Raw genomic sequence first — 15,842 nt, 5'->3', positions numbered from 1 at the left:
ATTAAAAGAAACCGGTGACTCGTGAAAAAATAAGAAAAAATAAGTAGTTTTGTGTCTGAGCCCGGGTTCGAACCGGGGACCTCTAGTGTGTGAGACTAGCGTGATAACCGACTACACCACCCAGACGGTTGTTCTAAAGTATGATACTTACGATATTTATTTGTTATTTACAACATGCAGCTTAATAACATTTCAGCATCTGCAAATGTTTGCAGAGACCCGGAAACTAAAATTTGAGTGGGGTAGACCAGCGCCAGTTAGCCAAGGCTTTGTGCCCTTTCCGTTGTACTTGAGTTTAAATTCCCTTTTTGTTTATAATATCGTTATTTTTAAAATAAAGTAAAACGGAGATAACACTTTTTACTATTACTAACCAATAACGCAAACTAGGCTATTCTAACCTGAGGTAGCTGAACACACCCACCCACTTCGTCCCTGATTGGAAAAATCTCTTGTTGTAGAGTACCTATCAAACATATTACCTCATTCACCTGCTTTCGCATGCAAATTTGAGGTTCTAGTCAAATTATGAATTAATGGGCATCCAACTTGTACTTGGACCACAAGGTGTTTGGTATTTTATTTTTTATTTTTAAGAAGTAATAGTCTAAATTACTATAAATTGTAGCTCGTTTGGGAATACTTTTGTAGAAATCAATTGTGTTCATAAATACTTTTGTAGAAGTGTTTATGTTAGAATAACGCCAAAATTTTTATTGAAAATTCAAGTGTTTCTCTTTGATTCATAAAAGTATGCGCTTCTTCATTTTTTTTTTAAACCCCAAATCAGAAGGAGACTCAAACTTAAGTGCAAGAGGGTAAATTCATTGCCTTACTAGCCTAATCCACATACGCAGGCTAGCAAAATCTTAAATATTATTTCTTTTAAGTAGTTGTAGAGAGTTATGAAATTGTAATTAAAGAAAAATATGAGAGGTAGGTGAATTCATAGGTTTGGTGAGTAGCAATAGAGTCATCCTTTATTATTATTTTATTATTATTATTATGAAAGGCCAATATGATTCTTTTTTATTGATGACTATCTGCCACATCAATTATATGACAAGTTATTTATGGACACATAATATTTTCTCACTATTGATATTTCATAAAACCTATGATATAGTATATGAGAAACTAGTTATCACAAATTATTTTGGTAATCATTTATCTTGTAAAAGGTTCATATGATGACTTATTTTTTACTTTTTTTGATTGGCGAGTTATTTGTGGACATATCATTTACCATATATATGTGCTTATAAAAATAAAATAATTATTTAATATAACTGCTACATTAGCATCATCACGTGATGTTACTAATCTATTTGTATATTAATACTGTATTTTAGGCCATTACATATAAACCGATATATTAACCACCTCATGTTTCGAAATGTGGTTGCCTATTTTTACTTTTTATTTAATCTGAATTTTTAAATTTCCCTTTCTTTCACGAACAAAACGTTTTTATTTCAACGTTGAATTCAAACTCCGAACAGTGAGACCGCTTTTTTTTTTCTTTCTTTTCTTTCTTTCTTTCTGGCAACAATAAATAGAGGGACCTTTTCCCGTTGCAAGAGGAAAGAGGTTTAACACATTAATTTAGCTTAGCCTAGGCACATCAGCAAATTCCAAGAAGATCAAATAAAGTTTACCAAAAGTATTTCCACTCGTCAAACCAATAACCACGCGACACGTTCTCAACCCATGACATTATTGGGCCTGGTCCAATCCCATCATCACCAACCTCAACAAAGGAAAATAAACCAGCCAACCACACCGCGCCACCTGTGAAACGACCGCTACGGCCCGAAGACAAGACACTCGTAGTGCGCGGCATCACATTACCCACCGTAGACCGAGCCGCAGGCTATCACATCCCTCCTCGCTCCCTGTTATCTTGTAGCTCCACGCTTTCTCTTTCAAACCTCTCTTCCCTGTCTCTGTACTTGGACGCTATCGAAATCCAATCACCAAAAACACCACCACTAATCTCAATTATTATCACTAATTGCAATCATCACAAAATTAATCAAATTAGTTAACCAATATTTTAATCGATTAATCATTTCAAGTTTTTCACCTTACATTCGCATTATTAAAAACAAACAGAAAACCTCCATTAATCTCTCTCCAGATTTTCTCTCTCGTCGTGTTATCGAATTCGGCCGAAATCGAATCCTCGGAAGATCTCTATCTATATACGAGGTCCTGTAAGTTGGGAAAACGAGCTTCAATTCGGGTACTCGGAGCGGGTTTCGTGGTCGGAGCTTAGGGTTTTGTTATTCGGAGGGTAGAAATGGCTCACGCGTCCGGGAGGGGGAGGGTGGTCGGAGACTATCTGGTGGGTCGGCAAATCGGGTCGGGTTCGTTCTCGGTGGTTTGGCACGCGAGGCACAGGGTCCATGGGACCGAGGTGGCGATCAAGGAGATTGCGACTGGCCGGCTCAACAAGAAGTTGCAGGAGAGTCTAATGTCTGAGATCTTTATCTTGAAGAAGATTAACCACCCCAATATTATTACCTTGCACGATATTATAGAGGTTCGTGAATTTGAGTTTGCTTAATTGTTTATGTTTTTGGTTAAAGTTCTGTTTGATTGCCGAGAAAGCTAAGGAAAGTGGAGGGAAATAGTAATTGAGCTATTTTGTGTTTTTTTTGTTTAAACTTGTCTGGTTTCCAGGTTACAGAAATTTTTGAATTTAGGTCAGACTTTGGTTGCGTTTGTGTTGTTTGAAAAAATTCAAACATTGAACTCTCTGCGTCGGTAAATTCCAAGTGTTTACTAAGCTTCACATTAAAATATATGGAATCTTACTATTTCCTTTCTGAAGACAAAGCATTAAAATTTCCAGGGAATTTGTACTGTGCATTGAAACAATTGCATTTTCTTGTTGCATTTAATAAGAAATGTGAATACTTTTAACTGAAAATGGCTTCCCTTGGGGACCAACTTCTTTTAATTTCTGCATTAGTTGAGGAAAGTGAATAGGGTAAAGCTTCCAGAATTGGAGAACAGAATAATTCTTTTTGCACATAAATGGAAATACACCTTTGTAATTGGCAAATAGATAAAATTGGTGCTCTGCTTTACTTTGTTCTCTTTCATGAGTGGGGGAAGACCAATATCACTTTTTCGGTCAATTATCACATTCGAATTACCTCTCATTCCTTTTTTCTCTCATAAGGCTTGTTTCACATTCACTTAAAATAGGTTCCTGGGAAGATCAATCTGGTATTGGAGTATTGCAGAGGTGGTGATCTTTCAATGTATATTCAACGCCATGGAAAAGTACCAGAAGCTATTGCAAAGCACTTCATGCAGCAGCTAGGTTTGCCTTGGATTTTGCTTCTGCAAGTCATTTTTCTTTGTCCGTTTTGCATATTCACTGAGTCATACATGTACTGATGTTGAAGTGATTGTGTTATCTGCAGTGGCAGGTCTGCAAATGCTTCGTGACAATAATCTTATACATCGGGATCTAAAGCCACAGGTTTGGATGTTTCAAAATTAAATGTGATCGTTCTATTAGTGCAATGATGGTTTAGCTTAGTTATATTGTTCAACAAGATCATCACCACTTCTATAGTGATGATCTCTTGCCAAATAGTCTAGGTGAGGTTGTGAATCAGGACCACATAATCAGACATGATTCCATCTGATTAACAATCTTGCTTGATACTTGGCAACATAACATGCTTTAATAAGATGACAATATAACATGCTAGACTGTCTTGTAAGAGACCATCACTATACATGCAAATACATATGCAGGCATTCTGTAGTAAGGAGCTAAAATAAGTAGCTAATCCCAGGGCATTAGTTCTAGGATTATAACACTCCTACAATTTGGATTAGAATATCCCCACTCGTTTTAATTTCGGCAATAGAATATATCTACTGGCCTTCGATTAGCTACTTATTAAGTTACTACAGCATCCTGTATGGAATATATCTAATAGTGATGGTCAGAGATGTCATAGGATATTGTTTGATATGTAGTAATCTTGTCTGTGCAGAAAGGTTTCCTAGGTATGTCATTCCATTTGTAATGTTTATCATTCTTGGAACAGAATCTCTTGCTGTCCACCAATGACAACAATTCAGTCTTAAAGATTGCAGATTTTGGATTTGCAAGGTAAATGTATCATCATCGTTTTGTCGTGTTCTTTTTTGGTAAATCATTATCTCATCTATTCAAGCATGTCCATTGACGTCATTAATATCTTTTAGTAATTGATTGCATCTGGTGTTTGTTGACCTTTTTTCCCATTCATTCTCACTCTTCTTCTTAACACACAGACTAAAACTTCCCTTATTTATTTATTTATTTTAATTTTCTGGGCAGATCTCTGCAACCTCGAGGCCTTGCTGAAACCTTGTGTGGTTCGCCACTTTACATGGCCCCAGAGATAATGCAACTTCAAAAGTATGATGCAAAGGTGAAATTTTCTCTTCTCATGTGATGGACAATCATAATGATCTCACTAACCATTTCCCACTAACCTTGAACTGAATACGCAGGCAGATCTCTGGAGTGTTGGTGCGATTTTATTTCAACTTGTAACTGGGAAAACCCCATTCACAGGAAACAATCAAATACAGGTTCAATTACAAAATCTTTCCCCTTTTCCTGTTTCCTTCTCTTGGCACACCTCAAGCTAATCCTATTCATGGTTCAAATCAGTAATTCTCGCGAGTATAAATCTGCCTTAATTTCTCTCCTGTGTTGTGCAGTTGCTCCAGAACATTGTGAAATCAACAGAGTTGCAGTTCCCCTCGGATAGCAGCAATTTAAGTTCAGAGTGCAAGGATTTGTGTCAAAAATTGTTACGCCGCAATCCAGGTATTTTACACAATGTAATAAAAGTGAAATTTGCAATGCACGTGTAATACCAAGTTAGGCCAAAAAGCGGATGGACCATATTTGGATGCTAAAAGGATTTGTGTGTTTATAATAATTTTCGTACTGCCAAATTTCTAAATGGCGTGTGAGAGATGGAAGCAAGTCACTTATATAGATTTTGTATTGCATGAGCTGTTTCCCACCTGTCTACATCTTCTTGTATATCATTCTCATTGGCTTGATGTTTTGTGTAACTTGAACGGCCTTGGCTTAGTTTCACTTTGCAAGAACTAAAGGATTTATTTACTAATTGTTCCTCTTCTTGATACAGCATAGGTATGTGATAATTCTAAGTTGGTTTGTAGTTTCGGATTTAGTTCATAACTTTTGACCTTCATAAAAATGAGAAAGGGGTATTGTAGGAGATCCTGCAAGATTTTTCATCTCCAACAAAATATGGGATGCTAGGATGTTAAGATGGATAATAGGAAACTAGAAAAGACAGGATTAAAAATGTAGGCATTAGCGAAAGATCGAGAGTGCACCTAATATTGGTAGATAAATAAGAGAATCTAGGCTTATATGGTATGAGATGTATAAATAGAAGGTAATAGGTTTAAGAAGATGACTAAACCTGACATTGGATGAAGTAACGCGAACGCATCTTTAAGAAGTTTAGATTTATCAGTGATACAATATATGATAGAAAAGAATGGAAAGACGAAGACGACGACGACGAATGAATGAATGAATGAATAACTGGATGGATGGATGGATCAATGAATGAATGCAATCTGCTAAGCTCCTATCATTGTTTAACGAATTTTACCCCACTGTTCTGACTCTTTTCTCTGCAATTGTGTTTACAGTGGAACGGTTAACATTTGAAGAGTTTTTTAATCACCCATATCTTTCTCAGAAGTCAGCATATAACTCATCCAGGTAAATGAGGCAAATAGTTTTCAGTCTTCATTGGTTTGACTTAAAATATGAGAATATTTTAAGATGATCCTCTGTGGCATGCAGGAGTAGGAAGACATCAAGAATGGCAGAAGGATTTCCTATGTCTGAATGCAATCCAATGAGGAACATGGAGGAAAGTTCTCAAGAGGATTGCCTGCCTTTCCTTTTAGATGATGATTCCAGTGGTCCTGAAGGAAGCCCATCCTATTCAAGGAGGAGGCCCTCGATGAAGTCTACTTATGGATTTTTTCTCGATACAAAAGTTGATAGACGGGAAGCATCACCCACCACTTCATACAGATATGGCAGTGCAACACGTAAAGATAATTCTAGTCTTAGGTTGGACAACCATAGACTGTCAGATAGAAATCTAACTGACCCACTAGGATCTATGGACCAAAAACCAATGAACGCTCGATCAAGAGGTAGAATCCTATTATACTCTCATTTCAGTATTATTTATCTGCATCCAGGCATGTCTTAATAGAACATGTACGTAGTATTTATTATCTTATTTGCATCCGCAGTTGTGGATTCACTGGACTTGATTGATCAAGATTATGTTCTTGTGTCTGGACCTCCAGTTGATGTGTCTTCTTCCTCAGTTAATGCTTCCAAGCCAAGTCCTTCTCTATACAAATCTGAGAGTCTCCCTCAAGAATCTCTAACCACCTCATCAAGTGCCCCAATGCAAATCATGGGCGCAGCTAATAGTAACATGTGTTGCATAGGAAGCTTGGATAGTCAGAGTTCTGCTCCAGGGACGTCACTAGGATCAACGGATATGGGGGATGCTTTGGAGCAGCCATCAACACACTGCATGACAAGGCTCAATTCGTTGCAGCAGTGTGTGTCCGCTATTACTGAATTAGTTCATGAAAAGGTAAATCATGGGATTCCCACTTCTGCGATGAATTTGTTTATGATTCCTCTGTGAAATCATTGAATTAGTGAGAAGTGCCTTATTTAGAAAAATCATAAAAATTCACTATTTTTTTGTAGAGTAGCCTATAGAGAATAGTTTGGTGCTAAAATTTGATATTGGTTCCTCGCATGTGCCGTAGATGCTGCAAGCCTAATCTATGTTGATTTGTTATACAGAATGATAGATTTTCTCTTCTAACACTTGCTTTATTTGTGTTATTTCTATTGCCCATGTCTTCAAACTTATTACAATATCTGTGTTCGTTTTTTTGTTGATGTGAAAAGGTTGAGGCAGGCAAGCATCTAGAAGCATTCTCAGTTCAGCTTGTAATTCTTGCAATTTGGAAGCAAGCTCTTCATATATGTCATACGCAGGCTGCCTCTGCTATGGAAGGAAGTCCAAGCCAAGAGACCACAAGATTTAGGAGCACCAACAAGAAGCATGGTAGTTCGGATGCTGAGGAATGCCTTGATGTGGTCAACACTCAAGGGCCTGAGGATATTTCCTCTCAAATTGAGAGGGAATTTCTCCGTGAGGTTGAGCATGCAGAAGAACTTGCAAAGGCTATTGATCCCGGTATGGATTCAATTTTCAGATATTATCTAGAGCGTTTCTCTATTTTTTTGTCATGCATCATTGGCTAGAGTACTTATGACCTGTAAGATCAAGTATTTTTCTGCTTTTATAATGTGAAGAGGACTATTTCTTTTAGACACCAGTTATGCATCATTCTTCTCTTATTTATGCAGGCATGTCTTATGAAATAAGAACGTTATGTTTTTCTTCATTTCTTCAGTCGACATGTAAACATATATTTTTTGTTAATCGTCTCTAAATATATTAAGAAACAAGGGCACTTGTGATTTCATTATACAGCCACTAAAAATCTTATGGTTTTCTCTCTAATGGTTGCAGGACATATAGAGATGCCAGATGCAATGGAGACCATATTTCAATCTGCTCTTGTTTTTGGGAGACATGGGGGCGTGAGTATATTTGTCTCTTTATTCTCATATTTGGGGCCATGTCATTCATTTCTTTATTGAATCTAGTTTTACACTGATTAAAAAGCTGGAAAGGCATGGTTTTTTGTTTTCACATTTACGCATCAAAACTGCTGAGCTAAAACATAAAAACAATTTTCCTTCAAGCCAAGATCTTTACCTACTTAATAGCAGAGAATCAACTTCTGAAATCAACTTATGCCTGGCAGGTTGATGAGCTCATGGGTGATATGGAAAGTGCAGCGGTGTTTTATTCAAAGGCTGCGCGTCTCTTGGTCTTTCTTCTAGTGGAAGCACCATCCCTCATTCTCAACCCGCCGTTCTCTCTGACAAGCTCTGACCGGTATAGGCTTCAAACTTACATTGGTATACTTAATAATAGGCAAGGTTATTCAAGGTCTCAGCGGATGGCTATTTTGAAGTGCGAGGAGCAACAGTGCCCACCTTAAGAAGTCAAAATAGTTTAAGTGTAGAGTTTCTTACTTGCCCCGATTGACTGTACACTCTGTAAAATAATTTGTTTGTACAGCAGCTATTCTTTGATTGAGGATGTGGGTAGGTGGTGGGAACTTTGTAGTTCATTAGGTAGCTTGTAATTATCGCATTTCTGTCATTAAAAGAATGATGAAATGTGCATTCGTTATTTCGTTATTACCCTTTTCTGTTTCTGTTCGGATTTGGTGCCTATTGCAGTGGTCATTACATTAAAGGCTAATATATATATATATATTTATATATATAATTTGCACGATTCATTCGTTACTTGTTTGATCATAAAGTAATTGTTAGTTGACATCTCAACCTTTTGATCTTTTGGCAAAAGCACTTGTTGGAGCCTCATTTGAACGTGAAACACTTGTGTGAAACGGGAATAGCCAAATAATGCTATCCTTGATTAATTACGGAATGCCATGAGTGATAAGTTTTCCACATGGTAGTCTGTGATTGATTGGGATAGCAAAACAGTGCTATTCCCATTTCACACAAGTTTTTCTGCATTTGAACATAATGAATCACATGGTTTAGAATAAAACAAATGTCAAAATTGAAGGATTTGAGGACATTTGGAGCTTTTAGATGTATAGCTTGCGTGTCCTATGAGGCCAGGTAGAAGATGAATTAGTAATGAATGAAATTTGTCGTTTTCAATTCCCCACAAAATTGAAAGATATCCGCACCTCGTATCATATCTTTCATCTCTACTTTCCTTTGTTACTTTTACTTGTCATCGGATCCAATCAAAGCACGCAACGTGGCAATCGAACTCAATTCTGATCCAAATTCTACGCAGCAAAAGTGGACCAAGAGAAATACGCAAAGACCACAACATTCATTTAACACGACCTAGTTTGTAGTAGTTGAACGATCAACGTCGGGCACGGCAGGTTATACAAGGAAGTCAACATAACCTAACCCACCATTTTACTTTTTGTAGGGACATAAAGAGTTCCTTCTGGACATCGAATACTTGAAGTCTTGTGTTTCATACTTAATTACCATTTAAAACCTTTGTTTCCTTAGACCAGTCTGTCAGTGTGGAAACAGTCAAAGATTTAATAAACATGGTGTGGACCGTGTGACGACTTGCTGCCAATTAGCATCAACAGGTTGACTATAAAACATCGTATTCTCATTGTTCATACATACTACAAAACAGTAATAATATTTTCTATAAATAAAACCCAATTTTTATAAGAAAAATCCAATAACTATGATCCAACTCATCAAGTTTTCTAATCAAGCTTAATGTGTTAAATGTTATATTTTTCAAATTCCTATAATACCCTTGATTACATTTTTAATGTGATTTGTTTAAGAAATTAGCTGCAATTCAATGCCGATTAATTGTGTTTCAATTTTGTATAGATTTTAAGGATTTAATGGGTCAGTTTTTTCCTTATTTTAAAAAAAAAGTAATTAAAGCTTGGTGTAATTACTGCCATATGGTTTGAATATACTCGTTGTTCCTTTAAAAAACAAGAATATACTCGTTTTTTTTTCTTTTCAAATTTGACTACTTGATCATTTCGTATTTTAATTTTCAAATTGATAGCTTATTTATTTCCTTTTATTTATACCAATTTCCAAATTTAATCATTTTTATGGTTTGAAATTAATTTCTTCAAAGGGAAATAACATGTTGCTCTCTATTTGACCCCTATGTTTTTTTTTTGGTCGAAGACCCCTGTGTTTAGGTACATGAATTTACCTACATTTTTTCTTAGCAACCTATGCCTCTAGGTAGGTAAATTAATATACAACAAACTAAGGTGCTACATTTTTTTCTTAGCTACCTATGCCTCTAGGTAGGTAAATTAATATACAACAAACTAAGGTAAATCCTTAGCAAAAAAAACAAAAAACTATGGGTAAATAATTTACCTATACACATTTATAGGTATATTGTAAAATAATTTACCTATGGATAAATAATGTACCTATATTTTCTATAAATTATTGTGTACTTATTTTTAATTTAAGAAAAATGTACGGAAATTTGAATTACAAAGTAACCAACCTAGGTTTTTTTTATATATAAAAATTTGGTAAATAATATACCTATATTTTTATAGGTATATATTTATATTTATATTTTTCATAGGAACATTATTGGATATGCAATTTACATATTTATTTTTTGTTTGCAATTTTAGAAGGCGATATGTTAGAGGGAATGGCAACCAAAAGAAATTGGGTGATTGATATGTTATTAATAGGGAGTATTAATTACAATTATTGATAAGTCCATAAATTTACACATTTATGTACTCTTTATACCTAGTTTTTGTAGGAGAATTTGATTTAAAAAGGACTTATGACTTTATTTTCTCATTTTCAGCTTTCCAGAGTAAGTAATTTGTTTTCAACAGAAATATGACTTTTTGGTGGAGTTTTAGTACAAGACCAGTTGGAGATGAAAGCTAAGATCTTGAAGATGATTGTGAAATTTTTCTAGAATTTTTGGAGTAGCCAATGAGATCAGTTTTTGAAGTTAAGTTAGCATAAGGTGCAATCTCATCAAAACTGTGCTACTGTGGAAGAATGATTATTTGAAGACTTTCCTGATTTTTCCTCAAGGCGTGAAATATATGGCTGGAAAGATAAGACAAAGACCTACAATTTACATATTTTTCCTGAATTTTCTTGGAGGAGGAACAACCCCAAACGTGCCTGCAAAGTAACTGACGTGTTATCCCAGTCCAAGTAGGAAGAGGAGTCAATTACTTACCCATTTTGGATTTATGTTTTAATTAGGGTTTTCTTTATTTTTGGACTGTTGTAAAAGCCCAACTAGTGTAGGAATAGACGTGTGGTGTTTTATTTAAGCATGAGAAACAACTCCTTTGGAGTCACGCAAAAACTAGGAGAAATTGGAGATGCCGGAAGAGTACCGCAATTGGCTAAGTTTTATTGTTTCTTCCTTATGTTTTTGTTTATGTCGAATTCTATGATTATGTGTAACTAATTTTCTTTTGCTAGGGCATGATGTAGCCCTAGTATATGATAATATAGTTTTCTTATTTTACCTATCCATTGATTGCCGTTTGATATAGGATTCTTAATCACTGTGCTTAATAACTTGGTTGATTATCTTGATGCTTGATCACCATCTAGACTTTTAATTGAGTTAATCGGATGCAAATTAGAGTAAATGCCATACTTAATTTGAGGCTTGCTTCTTGTTATTAGGATTTGTAATTCATCTAGGGTAAATACCATACTCCTAGAGGTTACATGCTTGTTGGAGGTTTTCACTAATCTTAATGAGTTTCTATGTGTTGATATTTGACCTAAATACCATAGGTGAATTGCATGTAGGAATATACGAGTTAGCCTAAATACCATAGGTAACTCATGAAAAATGAAAACTAGGTGGCGACATCAAATGGTTAGTTAATAGGTAGGTGAATAAGAGGCCAGATCAGATTACTAGTGGTGAATGCATTGTCCTAGTGCTTTTATCAATTTGAATTTCTCATCCTTGTGTTTTGTGACTTTCTACTTGTTTTGTCTTTTAATTTCGTTGTTAATTAAATCATTCTTTCAAAAACCCCTTTTGTGTTTACATGAGTATGCTATGTGTTTAATTTCTTATTTATATAATTAGAGTAATTAAAGTATTTTGTGAAGTAAATTAGGTTAGACTAGTTGGAAGTTGAACTCATTCCTCGTGGGAATGACTTCGTATTTGCCATACTAAATTACGATTGACCTTGTGCACTTGCGAGGATAATTTGTGTTTAGACTAATCTTTATAATCTTAATTTTTCAGGTTGTCTAAAATTCACAACAATTATGGCAGTTAATGAAATGCTTGAAATAAATTATAAATAAAATATGAAGTCCAGTGGCAACAATGTAAAAACATAGGAATACTATGACCTCTCATATCATACTGGTCATTTAAATTTGAAATTGAATTTTACACATAAATTTATAGAGTGATGACTATATGTCTAGGAAATAGAAAATATAGGGAGCTATATTGGACAAGCCCAACATTAAACTCTGCTAAGATCCTTTAATCCTTATGTTCTTTTGCCACCTTCTCTCTCTGTTTCATATTATAAAATTTTGAGATCTTTGAGAATCTTCATTTACTTTGGATCTAGGGTTTATGGATTCTTCTGGCTAAAAGGTGTTTGCTTCAAGACCGTGGGGATCTAAATTGCTCGTGGCCCATCAATTTTCTTCCTGAAACAACTGAGTTAACAAGCTCACTCAGTCTTCTGTTAAGGGATTCCTCAAATAATTTTATTTGACCCCCTACAAATATTTTTTCAACGATCCAAACCATCTATTTTTTAAGTCTACATTCATAGATCATCCTTGCAAAAAATAAGACAAATCGGAAACTGTTTCGATATCCAATTGTATCCTACAAAATCAATGAACACGGTGGTTTAAGAAAGTACTAAAATTTCAATAATTCAATTGAGTGGTCAAATTATATCGGACTCAAAGTGATTTTTTTTAGAGATGATCTTTGAATGAGTATATACAAAATAGACGGTTTGAATTAGTAAAATACAATACGGAGTGGGCCTCCCTCAATGGAAGCTCTGTGTGTGTATATATATTACAGAAGCTTCATTTTATAATACTTCTGTTTCTAAACCAAGCTCCAAAAATGAGGTACCAAGTTGTTTCATCTCCAAAAAATGTTGTCTGGTTTTTTACTTTACTAACCATCACTGTGTTTTTCCACTGTTCTGCTACTGCAAAAACGCAGAATGGTCTGAAAAGAGGCTCTTCTCTCTCAGTTGAAGATGACTCGGACTTCCTAACTTCCCTAGATGAGTCTTTCACATGTGGGTTCCATGGGGTGGGCACAAATGCTTACTGGTTCTCAATATGGTTCACGAACTCTAAAAGCAGAACCGTTGTCTGGATGGCTAACAGAGACAAGCCTGTCAATAGCCTTGGCTCCAGAGTTTCGCTTCGAAAAGATGGCTCGTTGGTCTTGACCGATGTGGATGGCGCAACTGTCTGGCAGACCAGCACCAACTCCAGTAGCCTTGATGTTGAGAGAGCAGAGCTTTTGAATTCTGGCAACCTTGTTCTGAAAGATGCTCACGGTAAAATTCTATGGCAAAGCTTTGATTTTCCCACTGATACTCTTCTCCCAAACCAACCCTTTACAAAGAGCAAGAAGCTGATATCCACTTTAGGAAGAGGGACTTTTGGTACTGGCTATTTCAGTTTCTATTTTGATAATGATAATGTTCTCAAGTTGATGTATGATGGTCCTGACATTTCAAGCTTATATTGGCCTGATCCTGATTATAATGTATTTGATAATGGTAGAACAAACTATAACAGTAGCAGGATAGCTGTTTTAGATGACTCTGGCAATTTTTTGTCCAGTGATAAATTGCAATTCAGTGCTTCTGACATGGGTGTAGGCGTAAAAAGGCGGTTGACGATGGATTATGATGGGAACCTAAGACTTTATAGTCTCAACAGTTTGACAGGATTCTGGGTGATCACCTGGGAAGCTATGGCAGAGATGTGCAAGGTGCATGGCATCTGTGGAAAAAATGGGATTTGTATTTATACACCACAGCCCAAGTGCTCATGCCCTCCTGGCTATGAAGTAGTTGACACAAGTAACTTAAACAAGGGTTGCAAGCCTAAGTTCAATCTTACATGCTCACAGTCCCAGCAAGTGAAATTTGTGCAGATTCAGCAAGTAGATTTCTATGGATTTGATCTCAACTATAGTGAATCCATTTCATTTGACAATTGCAGAAAATTTTGCTTGGAGGATTGCCGGTGCGAAGCATTTAGCTATAGGCTAACAGGGGAAGGTAGGTGTTATACAAAGAGTGCTCTTTTCAATGGGTACAAGTCTCCAAATTTTCCGGGGAGCACATACTTAAGACTGCCTATGATTGTGGAAGCATCAGTATCTACCAAACTAAATGCCTCTGATGCATGCAGCAGGACCAGTGTGACCAAGGTTGTAGTAGGTTCTCCTTCCATGTATGCTAATTCCAGTAAAAGGTTAAGATGGGTGTATATGTATTGGTTTGCTTTTGCAGTTGGTGCAGTTGAAATTCTCTTTATACTTTCAGCTTGGTGGCTACTTTTCAGAAGACATGGTGCAGCAGCTCCAATAGAAGATGGATATCATGTGATTTCAAGTCAATTTAGAATGTTTCGCTATCCTGAGCTCAAGAAGGCAACCAAAAACTTCAAGGAAGAGCTGGGAAGAGGGGCCTCTGGGGCTGTTTACAAGGGTGTGCTGGCAGATGAAAGAGTGGTAGCTGTCAAGAAATTGGCAGATATATATCAAGGGGAAGATGTATTTTGGGCAGAAGTAAGCACAATTGGAAAAATCAACCACATGAACCTAGTGAGAATATGGGGATTCTGTTCAGATGATAAACACAGACTCCTGGTCTCTGAGTATGTTGAAAATGGTTCCTTGGACAAGCACCTCTTCCCCCCAAACTTTCTTGGATGGAAAGAGAGGTTTAAAGTTGCAATAGGGATAGCTAAGGGTTTAGCCTATCTTCACCATGAGTGTCTAGAATGGGTTATCCATTGTGACGTGAAACCTGAGAACATACTCCTAGACAGTAACTTTGAGCCAAAGATTGCAGATTTCGGGCTAGCAAAGTTATCTCAGAGAGGCAGCCTCAGTTCAATGTTCTCTCGAATTCGCGGAACGAAAGGGTATATGGCTCCAGAGTGGGCTTTGAACCTTCCAATCACTGCCAAAGTGGATGTTTATAGTTATGGAGTGCTGATTCTAGAGATGGTGAAGGGCATCCGACTTTCGAGTTGGGTGGTGGAGGATAGTGAGGATCAAGAAGCAGAGCTGACAAGGTTTGTGAGGGTGGCTAAAAAGAAAATCCTATGTGGGGAAGACCAATGGATGGAGGATATGTTGGATCCAAGGTTAGAAGGGCAGTTCAGCAGAAACCAAGCAGCAAAGATGGTTGAGATTGGTGTTTCCTGTGTGGAGGAAGATAGGAGCAAAAGACCAACAATGGGTTCAGTGGTACAAGAGTTGCTAGAATGTGCAGATGAATCTCATGCTGGTTCTCCACACACGAAATAACTGCATTTAAGCTTTAAATGCCCTTTTCTTGGTTTGGTTTTAGTTATTAGCGCTATTGTTAGCTTATGTAAAAGTCTACTCGAACCGCATCCTGTAATATTTGCAATGGAGTGTGTTGCGTAGATACAGCTGCACCAAAATGGATTCAGTTGCATCCTCAACTTGTGATACTCGCAAGTGCACGAGCCGTTCGGTAGTATAGCGTATGTAAGTGCGAGGTCGATCCCACGAGGATTGGTGATTGAATGATCCAATTCATTTCTCCTACACAAAACAGAAATGAAAAAGAAAGGAAATAAATAAAACAAGGAAGAAAGAAAATAACTAACTCAAGTAGATAAGTTCCCAAGTTCAATTAGATTAATGGATTGATTCTAGCTAAAGTATGATTAAGCCATGGTGTTTGGTCATAACCTTGTGTTCCTAATTCCCTAATTTGATCATTTGTTGTCTAACCTAAAATTAAGCATTAGGAACCCATTAAGCATAGAAGAACAATTTAAACAACCAAGCATGTATCTAATCCCTGTT

The 15,842-nt window shown here is 36.4% G+C and overlaps 2 protein-coding genes and 1 non-coding gene across 5 annotated transcripts; 2 read left to right on the top strand and 1 right to left on the bottom strand.

Moving 5' to 3' along the window:
* Positions 1-52: 52 nt before the first annotated feature.
* Positions 53-126, bottom strand: TRNAV-CAC (transfer RNA valine (anticodon CAC)). The gene has a single exon. It is a non-coding gene; the product is annotated as a tRNA-Val (tRNA).
* Positions 127-1,920: 1,794 nt separating this feature from the next.
* On the top strand, positions 1,921-8,415 carry LOC110769825 (serine/threonine-protein kinase ATG1c-like). Of its 3 annotated transcripts, none has more exons than XM_088255031.1 (13): positions 1,921-2,545; positions 3,217-3,334; positions 3,438-3,496; positions 4,077-4,141; positions 4,352-4,445; positions 4,528-4,608; positions 4,741-4,849; positions 5,719-5,791; positions 5,876-6,237; positions 6,397-6,695; positions 7,022-7,313; positions 7,653-7,723; positions 7,951-8,415. In XM_088255031.1, exons 1-13 carry the CDS (start codon positions 2,303-2,305, stop codon positions 8,188-8,190), a joined length of 2,106 nt encoding a protein of 701 aa, XP_088111157.1. In that variant the 5' UTR covers positions 1,921-2,302; the 3' UTR covers positions 8,191-8,415. The 3 variants fall into 3 exon arrangements, with proteins under 3 accessions (XP_088111157.1, XP_021829557.2, XP_088111158.1); XM_021973865.2 differs by having other exon boundaries at positions 1,924-2,545; positions 6,340-6,695; XM_088255032.1 differs by lacking the exon at positions 1,921-2,545 and having other exon boundaries at positions 3,253-3,334; positions 4,023-4,141; positions 6,340-6,695.
* A 4,425-nt stretch (positions 8,416-12,840) lies between these two features.
* LOC110769823 (putative receptor protein kinase ZmPK1) lies at positions 12,841-15,418 on the top strand. The gene has a single exon (XM_088255028.1). It carries the CDS (start codon positions 12,873-12,875, stop codon positions 15,309-15,311), a length of 2,439 nt encoding a protein of 812 aa, XP_088111154.1. The 5' UTR covers positions 12,841-12,872; the 3' UTR covers positions 15,312-15,418.
* The last annotated feature ends 424 nt before the right edge of the window (positions 15,419-15,842 follow it).

Source organism: Prunus avium, chromosome 6 (genome assembly GCF_965620075.1).
Source record: "Prunus avium chromosome 6, drPruAviu1.hap1.1, whole genome shotgun sequence".
NCBI classification, from domain to species: domain Eukaryota; kingdom Viridiplantae; phylum Streptophyta; class Magnoliopsida; order Rosales; family Rosaceae; genus Prunus; species Prunus avium.
The sequence above is the reverse complement of the archived record's forward strand: the minus strand, read 5'-3'. Positions and strand labels throughout refer to the sequence as shown.